The sequence below is a fragment of the Gavialis gangeticus genome, unplaced genomic scaffold (genome assembly GCF_001723915.1).
Source record: "Gavialis gangeticus isolate Ggan-Ray unplaced genomic scaffold, GavGan_comp1, whole genome shotgun sequence".
Classification (NCBI taxonomy): domain Eukaryota; kingdom Metazoa; phylum Chordata; order Crocodylia; family Gavialidae; genus Gavialis; species Gavialis gangeticus.
Window position 1 is genome coordinate 67811099 of NW_017729032.1, and position 12877 is coordinate 67823975.

At 46.5% G+C, this 12877-nt stretch overlaps 1 protein-coding gene across 3 annotated transcripts in view; it reads left to right on the forward strand.

The window, feature by feature from the left end:
- ERICH6B (glutamate rich 6B) overlaps nt 1-12877 on the forward strand; it is a 101398-nt gene that overhangs the window by 87147 nt on the left and 1374 nt on the right. For all 3 annotated transcript variants that reach the window (XM_019524443.1, XM_019524444.1, XM_019524445.1), the window contains 3 exons: nt 2523-2611; nt 3425-3577; nt 11165-11393. In XM_019524443.1, the coding sequence (XP_019379988.1) occupies nt 2523-2611; nt 3425-3577; nt 11165-11393 (471 nt within the window). The remainder of the gene's footprint in view (nt 1-2522; nt 2612-3424; nt 3578-11164; nt 11394-12877) is intronic.

Sequence of the window (12877 nt, forward strand, 5' to 3'; positions counted from 1 at the left end):
GACCGGCAGGCATTGGGGGAGTCCCTGTTCATCCAAGCACCTCCCAGAGTAACAAGGAACAATGGCCATAAGCTGATTGAGCGTAGGTTCAGGCTAGGCATCAGGAGGCGCTACTTCACAGTCAGGGCGGCTAGGATCTGGAACCAACTTCCAAGGGAAGTGGTGCTAGCTCCTACCTTAGGGGTCTTTAAAAGGAGGCTTGATAACTACCTACCTGGGGTCATTTGACCTTAACCTTAGTAGGGGTCATAAGAGCCCTGTATTCATTCCTGCCCAGGGCAGGGGGTTGGACTAGATGATCTGCTCAGCTCCCCTCCAACCCTACTTCTATGAATCTATGCTTGAAGTTACATTTTTAAAAAACATAACTATGACATTAAGTGAGGAGTAGCTGTATTGGAAAGAGAAAAGCAGGTTAGTCTGACTGGAGGCAAATAGGGCTTTGCAATAAGCCATGTGCTTCAGGAGCAGGTATGTCTGAGAAATAGGTAACCAACTCATTTGCACCAGAATGTGCCTCTGGACTCAGCTCCAACTGTTTTCATAGAACTTGCATAACTGTTATTCACATGAATTTGTTGGCCGGGACCCAAGGATTAGTTGTAGGGTGGACAGTAGTGTATATATAGGGAGACTGAGGCTTCTTCACCCTCTGCTTCACCCCACACTCCTGCTCCTCCACTCAATCCCTGAAATGATCCCCCATCTCCTATATCAGTGTTTCTCAACCCATGGGTCGCCACCCAAAAGTGGGTCGCAAGAAGATTTCAGAGGCTCACGAGCCACAGGTTGAGAAACACTGATCCCAGGAAAGTGCCAAGACTGCAGCATGGCAGAGTGGCAGCTGTGACCAGGCTGCCACAAGCCTCCTCTCCTCTTCCCTCCAGCCCATGCCAGGGGCTGGACTTGCTTCACTGCTGCCTGCATGAGTTGGAGTTGCTGCAGCCACTGCACTCCAGCCTGAGCAGGACGGGGGCATCTGGGGTCCCTCCGGCAGGGCTGCGGGTGCAGAGAGCTGCAGGTCAGGAGTGAGGGGCACTGGCAGGGCTGGGGGGACAGAGGCTGTGAGTAGGGAGTGAGGGACACCAGCATGGCCCTGGGGAGGCCAGGGACCTTGGGTTGTGCACCAGCAGGGCCAGGGGGTGTGGGTCAGGACAGGACACGAACCTTTACAAATGGGTCCCGGTAAAAAAAAGGTTGAGAACCCCTGTCCTACATTACCCAGCTACATCACATCTTTATGCTGAGTAGCCCCTTTGCTCTCCAAGTAGTCTCAGTCCTATTGTAGTCTCAGTCTCCACTAGGATTCTGCAACAGTTAAGATCCTGTTTGGCAAGGTACTGAATGGTCCTGTCTGGTGTTGATAACCCCACCCCAAAGAATTCCTATAAGACAGGTAACTGTTCAACAGCTTTGTGAACAATCATGACAGACTCTGGGCCCTTGGATTGAACTCCCTCCTGCTTCTCAAAGCAGGAAGCATTAGAGTAAGCATAACTTTACAAGGGAATTACCTCTAATTTACCACACAATCAGTGCTGTGTGTTTGTTTGCTTTAGGATCAAGGAATGCATTATATTGCTTCTCACCCTGAAATATATGGTTTACAAATCCTGTGTGGCTCTTGGCCTCATAAAAAAAAAGAAAAAGAAAAATGAAAGGGACTGCTTTTCCCTCCCCTTCCCTCAAAGCTAGGAAATCATTTAGCTATTCTGCAGAAGCAAAATCTACATCCTCAGGTTATAAATTGGTGCTACTGCGATGGCCAGAGGCAGTCACTTCATGCACAAGGAATGCGTAAGCCTAGAGGCTACCAAGATGAAGCTCTTCTAATCTCTTTGACAGAGAAATGTGAGGATGGCCCATTTTTGCATTAGAGAGTAAGCTCTTACTTTAACAATGTTCAAATGCTAGAAGTAAACTTCCCCCCACTCTGCAAACAAAGCAAAGTGTTCTGCATTTTTTTTATGTGAAGCAAATAGCAATGCTATTCATTTCTTCTTGGAAGAATTTGAAACCAACCCCCTTGTACAGCTTGGAGCTAACCTGCTAGTAAAGAAATGTTTATATTTTCTTTGCAATCATCTGTCAGTACACTGCCGGATAAATTACTTAGATGTCCGATGGAAAGAAAGCCTCTTGGCAAACTCTATCACTGGGGAAAAGCCAGTAATGTAAATTAAAGAGAACTGAGCTTTGTCCAGGAACCATGTAAAACATAGAATGTGAAGATGGTGTTTTCTCTGTCATGTCAGAAACTTATTTAAAGACAAACAAAGAAATAGGGTAAAATGTAAGGGTTTCTATTAGTGGATCACGTGATTTTGGTCCCAAATTAGGGCTCAGGAAATATTGGAGGAGTCATTCTTTGCAAATCAAAACATCCTTGTCACACTGTCACCAATTCTTAGTGGGGCGCTAGCACTGCACACAGCCACTGACACACTAGATGTGTGCTAACATTGAATCTCCCACCTCATCCCCTGTCATGCACCTTTTCTATGTTTGTTTCATTCCTACAGAATTGTCATGCCAGGGAGCCTGTAAGAAGATATTATCCTGATGGGCAGATATTCTCTCTTCTTTTCCCAGATGGGACAGGACAGGTTTAGTATCCAGTAAATATGTGTTGCACAGTGTGACAAACTTAACAACAAACCACTTTAGCAACCCACCCAGAGAATTTTTGGGTGGGAATTTTCTCTTGTGCTAACAGATAAATCACACCTCAATTTTTTTTTATAATATAATTCGTGTTCCAGATCAGATTAGCCAAATCAATGCCAAATCATATCAGCTGAGCACAACTCAATCATTCCAAAAACCATATCGACTGAGCAAGCAGAACTCAATCATTCTAAATACCATGTATGATGCTACAACTGGTGAGCATCCCCCATCCCAGACCCTTCACCTTGGGACTTCAGATACTTCCAAATCCATTGGCAGGCATCCTACGTGTAGACCCAAACCTGGAGGTCTTGGGGTTTGGATGCCCCCAGATACTACAGGCAAGCATCCTCCATCCCAGACTCTTTAATCCAGGACTTAAGATCCTTCCTACACTCGATCTCAGCCCACAAGAGGCCAAGAATACCTTCATTAGAACTGTGTTGACCTACATGGCCCTGGGGAGGCCAGGGACCTTGGGTTGTGCACCAGCAGGGCCAGGGGGTGTGGGTCAGGACAGGACATGAACGGTTACAAATGGGTCCCGGTAAGAAAAAGGTTGAGAACCACTGTCCTACATTACCCAGCTACATCACATCTTTATGCTGAGTAGCCCCAATGGCTAAGGGGTCTGGCCACTGGTATGTGGTATGTGGCAGAAATCTACCCTCCTGCCTCCAGGTTTTTTGTGAAGTGTTTATTTTGTGGAAAGTGTACTTTCAATATGCTGTTTGTTCCTTAACTGTTCCCTCAGTTATCCATCTGGTAACATCGCCATCCTGATCACGTATGTCAACAGAGTTCTGTTTACATACGTCATTCTCGAGGATAACTCTTACACAGGGATCCGAGCGTTCTTCACCCCTCACGGCTATGCAACATGCTACCAGCAGAATAGGCTCTTCTGGTAAGCATGAGTGCTGTGAGAAGGTTTTCTTGACAGCAACCCTATAAAGAGTGATTTATACAGAGTCAGGAAGTCTGGGGGTCATAGGCAGTGATTTGCCTTGTGGGGTTGCAGCACTAGCAGCTAGGAATGCTGAGTGGGCAGGATTGTGAGGAGCAAGTGAAGAGCTGGCACACACATAGCAGCTGCAGTGGTGCCAGATCTAAAGAAGGAGCTGAGGCATGTGCTAGATACCCAGCAAGGCCATGAGAGGGACTGCCAAGGAGCTGGAACCTGCTTGTGCACTGCTGCCACTTCGCCCCACCCTCGCCCCCTGACTCTACCCAGCCTGGCCCCAGCATAGCTCTGCTCTGGCTGCAAGCTGCATTCATGCGGGAGCCTTGGGGAGGGGAGAGGGCAGGAGGTGGGGAGCAAAGAGAACTGGCAGCAACTCGGGCACCGCTTCCAGCTGCCCAACCTCAGCATCTCTGTGGGCCAGAAAGATCCAGTGGCTCCACTGGCCATGCCATACACTGCCAACCTCTGGTGTTACCCATGCAGCTAGGTACCACCATACGTGCAACAGAAGTACAGAATCTGGAGACTAGAGGGACTCACATGTGGTGCGGCACCATGAACTTAGGCAGGGGCCATTCAGCTTAAGATGTAGTATCCCATGCTGTTGTTGATGGTGCATGTGACACAGCTTTCTTCAAAAAGCTGGTGGCTGCTACCCACCCCAAATCATGCACGTTAATTGCAGACTTTGGTCTCAAGTCTGCAATTAAGTCTGCAATTTTATGATTTAAGTCTGAAATTTAATAAATTGAGTTTTAAGCAGAATTATACTCCCAGCCACTTGCTAGTCCCCTTCCTTAAATTGGATTAAACCTAGGTATGTCAATTCTTCTGTTTTTGCCTTCCACTTCAGTTTGACTTGAGATCTTAGTGTGTGCCTCTGAAGGGAAATTACAAGGGCCAGTATCTTTGTAGCTTGATGGCACCCTTGCTTTTAGTTTGTTTCTCATTTCCGGTGAATGCTTTAGACCATAAAGAATTGCTCAGGTGACCAATTTGATCCCTAGTCTAAATCCTAATATCTAATGATATGTGGTTTCCTGTAGGGATCACAGCTTTTAAGCCCTCAAATTCTAATTTCCACCCCCAAGAAAGTTTACCTCCTAAAAGCTGGGGAATGGAGAAGATCAATACAGCACGTAAATATCAGTTTTTCACTTTAATCTCTTAAACTGGAAAGCAGGTATGTGCTGATTTGAATTTTACAAGTCCTGCCTGTGTTGAAACTAATTAATGGACACATTAAACATCTAACTGGCTATTACAAATCATTGTAAATAGCCTTTGTAATAACACTTCCATAAAGACTACTGCAATCACAGTATTTGCCTCCAGACACATTGCTCTTTCATCCATCACTAAGAAGTAAGGTTTTTACAACATGCACCCACAGTAATTCCTAGCAGCAGTAAAATACCACTGACCCCATCAGCCTGACCCTGTATTTTCTACCCCCCTCCCCATCTTGCTTTCTTTCCATAACTCTCTGCTGCCCTCTTGCCCGGTACTACCTCTGTGTTCTCTCTAAGAACACAGTGCTCTTTTTATTTTCAGACACATTCCCTCCATTTATTTCCCTTATTTTATTTACATTTATTTTTCCTGAGACTTTTTCTGGCCTAAGCTTGTAGAACACATTGCCTCATTTTTAATATTCTTGGCAATTGAGTCGTATCACACCACCTACACTTGTTCACATTCGGATAGCAGTTGGACCACAACAGCAGTCATGGATCAACAAGAAAAATATCCCCAGTGCAGCAGTAAATCCCAGAGAGAGTTAAGCATCATAGTCACAATCCCATGTTTGCCACAAGACTGAGTTTATGGAAATGCGTGGCCTCTGTGTAAGCTTAGAACTTAAGCCTACTTAACCATGTTTCATATGCTGCAGTCAGGCCTTACAGATCTCTTGGCTCCTCTCCCTACGTCTGTCCTTGTGTTAAACCACAACTGTTCCACACTCCCTTTAGCATTAGCGCACGCTTGACATGGAGGGAGCATTAAGGGCAAAATCCTGAGCTGATGTAAAGGGCACAGCTGCCTTGAAATCAATTAAGCTATGTTAACTTACAGCCTCTGAAAAGCTGCCCCCTGGTTTATAGTCAGAGTGCAAAAGGGCAGCTCTGCACCCTGAGCACCAGAGGTGCCTGGGGCAGCACCAGTTGCCTCACTGCCCATGGTAGCAGCACAGCCAACTATCAGCTGCAGCAGCAGCTAATTTTGCACCCCCACCCCCCAAAGGAGACACCCCAGGTTGCCCCCACTTCACTTACACTACTGTTTATAGCAGAACTGCTGTGCAGGGATCCCCCTTCCTCACAGCATTTCACTATGGAAATAAATTAGAGCTGCATCTCATTACTAGATAATAAAAAACCCAACAAGCTTAATTAAAAAAGAACACTGTCATGCCATCTATTGGTAACCTAGACCAGTTCAAGCTGTCTTCAATTTGTGGCACCAAACATCCTAACCATAGTGTTATTGCCATCTTCATTTCTTCTAACACTTGGCACTCAACACAACAGGGGTGCTAACCAGCTCCCCAGCCTCTGCAGTTCTTGTCAGATTTGTACAGCAGCCATGATGAGAATCAATTTCTTTACCCCTAAATAGGAAAATTTCAAACTGACACATGGATGAATGATAAAAACTGACCTGAATTCCCTGTGTTGGAAGCTGATTTCAGGTCCTGACGCCAGCTAGCCTGCTGGTTGCTGTACCACGGTTATTATTTGTATGGTGCTGAATTTGCACTGATTCTCCCCCGCCACCACTTCGTTCATCTCTCTGTCATTATTTGGCAAATCATTTCCCTGATCTGTGCACACATATAACTGGGATATGCATTCTTAACTGAAATGTCACAAGCAAACATATACAGCTCTTTGATAAATTTCTCAAGGCCTACAGAAGAAATGGCTGTAGATGCCTACCACAAATCCAGGTGCTGCTTTCAGTAGCCTGACTTTGGTATTCATTCAGGCCAGATACAGTGTTTCCACTGACTGCAATGGTTCAGGTTCAGGTCCATGGCGTGTAGGTAGCATAGGGGCAGACTAGTTACAGCAGTGTTACTTTTCACAGAATACAACCCTATGGATAGCAAAGGAGAGTTTTAACCAGCATAACTGATAGCAGGGTTCAGTCCACACAATCAAAACTGAGTAGGATAGATGAACAGCGATACATTAAAATGAGAACATAGTCCCCAATTCACATGAATTTCTCCTTGTCCAACCTGCTAGATAACACCGTTAGCTCCCCAGAGCATAATTCTGTAGATTTTTAATCTTGGAGCCAGGGGGAGAAAGCAAACAGACCATCAGATTTGCACTGTAATAAAAATGTGTGTCAAGCTGCAAATTATAGACAGCATCAAAGGCTACTCAAGGGAAAGGACACAGCTCAGCTTCCTATTTTTTCCAGTGTGAAGGGAAATAGTAAGAAGTAGCATGTCACTGTTGAGAAGAGAGGCTAGTTTACACGCAGTAAACTGTGTGTAACTGTGTCCTCACATATGCCTTCAAACTAGTCTTGTACCACTGGGCCAAACCAGAATGCATAGACGCTAGCAGCCCTCTCCTTAAATAAGTTTATCAGCATATATCCATGTAGCAGTGTGCTGAAAGACTCCCTCTTAGCTCCACACATGCTAGCACTGGCCCTAGGAGCAACAGAGCTGCATTACTTGTTCTCAGCAGGGTACACTAGCTTGCACACATTGCCTTTGTGTGGTTGTGCAGTTGGTGCTGGTGTTGGTATAAGTGCATGCAGAGCTCAGGTATCTCTGTCCATTGCTGCCTTGTGCCATATAGATGTGCCCTCAGAGCTCAGGCTGACAGACATTAGTCCCAGAGCAGAGTCCTAGCCACTACTGAAATCTCACCTACGCTCCCAAACAAGGGCGAAGCAGAAGCCAAGTCACGTGCACAGAGGTGTAATGGGGCAGCTGGGCGCCCAGGACAGTGGTGGCACAGAGGGACAGCATTGACTTCTGGCTGTGGGTGCCACCAGGGCAGTTGCATTGCTATAGCAACAACTGTTAATTTTCTGGCCCCCTCTCCTGGCTCCAGGTGAGCACCAGGGGCTGCTGCCCTGGCCACCTCTGCTTAGTTATGCTACTAGACAGTTACGCTACTGTGCTGGCTTTTCTGCACCGGGATGAATTCCATCCCCAGCATGTATAACAAAACCACAAACGAGACTCCTGGCCATTTATTTTACAGCATGTCTCTTCAGGGACAGCATCACATCTTTCTGTGTTAGTGAGAATTAACAAATTGAAGTGGCATGAAATCAGTGGAGATGCCTGGATTAGAAAGTAAAAAAAGAGTGAAGTTCCACTCACACAGGTGGGTTTTTTTCCACGGTTAGGCAGCAGCTGAGTGAGGATTTTAGACTAAGCCACTTAGAGTAGAAATGTGGCACAGATTCCAGGTTCCTTCTATTCATGTGGCCTAACTCCTAGGCACCCCCTGCTTAATACAGCTCTCCTGGGTGCCTGGACTGGAGACATGTCAGAAAGGGACCCACTGAGGCCAGGTGAGCAGGGCGCTGCCTACACTAGCCCAGAAATGCAGGAGAAAGGAAGGGTGGTAGCCCAAAACTGGACACAGTACTCCAGATATGGACCTCCTACTGCCTCAGCAAGTGCTTGAAACACTACTAAGTTGTTATATAACAAGGTGGGTACCTCCTCTACCTGTGGCCGTGTTTTTAAAAAGGTACTGGCTGTATCTGAATTTTATAGGCAGCTCCATGCTGTCAGTGAGTGTTACACATGCTCTAGTTCAGGGGCCGGTAATTATTTCAGGTGGAGGGCCACTTACCGAGTTCTGGCAAGCTGTCGAGTGCCGCATAGGTAGCCCCATCCCTTGACAGGTGCCCTGTCCCCTGTTTGCCATCTTGTGACCGGAAGTCCCACCCCCTAACTGATGACCTTTGCCACCAGAAGTCCCTCCCCTTCCCCCAGAAGTACTCCTTTCAGCAAGGGGTTTTGCCATCTTGGAACCAGAAAAATACCAAATTATATTCTAAAAAGTGAACATCTACAGCATTCATTAATTTGATTAAAAAACATATTTTTGTCCTGATTTCCATGCATTTGTGTAGTGTCCATAAAAGTGTAGTCTAAGAGGGGTGTGGGTGTATGTATATGGTAAGGTGTGTGTATGGGACTCATCCTATGAACACACATACACACACACACTACCCCTGCCTGCTCTCACACATGCACACACACACACACACACACACACACACCCACCAGCATGGCCCAATGCTCCCCCATCCAGCTATGCAGCCAGGAGCCATGTGGTGCCAGAGCAGGGCGGGGGCAGGAAGAGAGTGAAATGGCTGGGGGTGGAGCAGGGCTGGGCTGCTCAGTCCTGCTGAGGGCTCCCCCTGGGTCCTTCTGCCCCTAGCTTCAGCTTTGACAAGGCAGCCAGGAGCAAATAAATATTAATTTCCTAATTTTTTTAGGGGCCCCACAGGCTGGATAGAATGGCTTGGCAGGCCAGATCCAGTCTGTGGATTGTATTTTGCCCACCCTTGCTCTAGTTCCTTAGGAGTGAAGGCTTTGTTGTATGTTTCACTTAGGATGTGTTACCTGCGCTTAGAGCACTTATACATGAGACAGACCTGTACTCCGCAAGATTAATCAAGCCTGCTGCGAGTGTGTGGAGCGTGCTAATTAGCAAGCTCCAGCAGCCTCCACATCACATGTAGTCCGCGTCCCCATGTTTCAAAATGATGGCAGGGGTGCTTTAACTAAAGCTTGTTGAATGAGCTTTAGTTAAAGCACCTCTTCTGCCATTTTGAGGTGTGGGACACAATACACATGATGCTGCTGGCGCTTTAATTAGCACAGCTCTCAGAGTCTCTCTAATTAAAATGCCTCTCCCCACCCTCCTTCACCCTGGAGCACGTGTATAGATGCTCTTAGAGCCCATGCATTCAAGCAGGAAAACTCATGCTAAGTGCTATCATGTGGTAGTCAGGTTAGGACTTTTTGGGCACAGAATATTTCCAGATCACTGCTGGTTCCAGGGGGAGGGGAATCTAGCTGTGGGCTGGTAGCCTGTAGCCAGGTTCCCATAGCAACAGCCAGGCTCTCTGCCAGTGCTCGCTGTTTTCAGAATAGGAGGGCAGGAAAGGTAGAGAAAGGAGCCAGTTCTTCAGGCTCCACCGCTGGTGCTGAAGGGTGGGGTGGGCGAATTGGAGCCCCCCTCTACCTCAGAGCGGGGGAGCTGCAATACATCCACACCCACCCTTGGTGGGGGGGTTGAAAACCCCCTGGACTGAACTCCCTCTGCTTTCTCTCTCTGAACTAGCTCTCCCCCTCCCATTCTGAAAACAGTGACAGACTGGGAGCTCAGCAGACACAAGTTACAAAAGACCTACATTTTGTAACATCTTTATCATGCAATGTGGGGTCAGATTTTCACCCAACTGACCAGTTTTGAAGCTGTTTGCAGCCATGCATTTGTGTTTGGTCACAGCCATAAACTGCTTTTTATGACCAGATCAAAGGAAAATTGTCACTTCTGTCTGTACCCCAAATGTCTCAGGCTAGGGCAGTGCTGAGCATGTGTGCAAGCGGAAATGGAGGTGCCTGCTGTGTTTAGGCAGGCATTCTTTGGATCTCAGTTTTGGATCTAAAATCTTTTTTGACCCCTCATAGTAACAACACAGGTGAAACTAAACAGCAATGATGCACCAGCATGAACTCTCACCAAAAAAATACAAAGGACAGGGACACACACGAGGCAGTAGAAGCACATTTTTCATAGAACAACCACTCCCCATCTGACCTCGCTATCCTCATACTCAAGGGAAATCTACCAAACACATTTACAAGGCAAGCTTGGGAACAAAAATTCATAAAAAGGCTGGACACCAGGAATCAAGGACTGAACATCAATATTGATTTTATGACACTACAATCTCTCTGATTTCTGAAATTCTTCCCACACACTACAGGTGATAATTGTCCTCCTCCCTTTTGATAGGTCTTGATCCTAGTAGTAGTCAAGGTGCTTTTCTTCTGCTAATTATTTTGTTGCTACCCCTGGGAATTTCTCCCTTCTCCGATTTCACAACTCTATCTACTGTTCTTAACAATTTCTGCACTTGCCTTCCCATTCAGACCTGCGGCAGATTGCTTCGTCTAAATGCATCCTGATTATACAGTTTGCCTAATAAAATGTATCACCCCCAAAAACCCTTGCCTCTAGCATAATCCCTGGACCATCATGGCTACAGCATTACTCTTAACGCTAATGTTAGCATCTAAGTCCTTCTTTCTGGGTATTTTCCCTTGACACGTGGGAAGATACTTTTATGTAGAACATGCCCAATTCCAAGCCTCATAACACTACAAAACATCAGGAGAAATGCCTCTGCTGGCCAGGAAGTTATGGAAGTGTCAGAGGAAAACGTCTAATCTGGGGCCTCATTATTATTTATATTCTTCAAGAGGTGCTTTTTGAGAGGTACATGCTTTAACTCAGGCTTTTGTTCTAGGATGATTCTGGATTTCTGCTTTGGTTCCTACTTCGATAAGAAAGGAGTAAAACAGAAGCACTGGCACTGGCATGACTTCAGCCACCACGTTCATGCTCCTCCTTTCCAGCCCATCTCCATGAAACTCAATGTTTATATCAGCATTAAAGTTGTGGCTCAGGACCAAATTTATCTCTCATTTGTTAAAGACTCCAACAGCATCCATTTTAACATGGGGACCAGGCTAAAGGTAAGTTCCCACAACCAGGCAAGTATCAGTGCTCCAGATCTGTCTCTTATTTACCACTTCACAGGACTAATTTCCAAAGAAAAATGGTTTGACTGAGACAAGACGTCTTCTTGGAGTCCTACGAGTACCCTAAAAAAAAATCTCTATTGAGTACTTATTGCTTTATTTCAAGTTTGCAATTGCTGTTGTATAGAGCTGTCAGAAGTCTTCAGATGGAAGATGCTGTTGCATGTAAAACGAACCACTCTCTGGGGCTTTCCTGTTTGACCATTTTCAATTTACAGGAAAAGCTTTAATGTGGTTTTAAGTAAACAAGGAAGTACAGGCACTACAATGTTGTACTGTCACAAAGACATTGTGCATTTCACAATGTTTCACAATGGGACTGTAGACCAGATCAAAAGGAGGATTCAGGTGCCTAAAACAGGACTTAGGCAAACTTTTGGCACCTGACTCCAAAACTGCAGTCCCCAAACCCCTGCTTAACTGCAGGCTAACCTTGGAGGTCTCTCAGCTGACCAGGCACCTCCCTTGTTGATCTAACAGTCCCTGAAGCACCCACAGGTCTGTCTTCTGCACATGCCCAGAATTGTCCTGGTTCAAGCAGCTGGACAACACAGTGGCCATGGCCCCCAACAGATGTGAAGAAAAAAACCTCAAAACCTAGCACTTTACCAGAAGAAGCATGTTAGTTTGACCTGGCTTCCCAGCGTCTGATTCAATTACCTACTACATAAAAGTGCCAAAAAGCCCCGCTGAAGTGAGCAATCTATACAGACATTGGGCGAGTCGGGGCAGACTAATGCAATTCCTCTTCTGGTTATGTGCTGCGTTCAGTGTGGGAGTGCACCAATCTTAAAGCACTGTTTTCTTTCCACATCTGTAAGCAGCCTGGGTGGCTTGCTCTGAGCCTGCCTAACACACCACCTGCATTGGCTTCAGCGCAGAATAGGGCAGCCATAGCTAATCTCTTTTAAGAGCACCACTGTAATGATGGTGGTGGCATGGCCGAGAGCTAAGTGGTAAGAGCACTCTCCCAGGAAAAGGGAGCCTCAATTTCTAGAACCCCTTCAGGATGAAAGGATTCAAACCCACATCTCCCACCTCTCAGAAACACTTCTAAACAGCCAGCTATACAGTGTACCAGGTGAGGGCCTCCTCCAGCCCTCCTGTTGAAGCTGAAGGAACAGAAGATCCCAGAGGTGAGGAGAGCCAGCAAGGAGGAACGTGACTGTATACTACCGGCTACGGTAGGGGTGGGCAATTATTTCAGCTGGAGGGCCGCTTAATGAGTTTGGCAAGATGTCGAGGGCACAAGGGCAGCCCCACCCCTTGACAGGTACCCCGCCCCCTGGTCACCATCTTGGGACCAGAAGTCCCACCCCTAACCCCTGACCTTTGCCACTAGAAGTCCCTCCCCTCACCCTGAAAGTACTCCATTTGGGAAGTATTCCATTTGGGTTTCCCATCTTGGAACTGGAAAA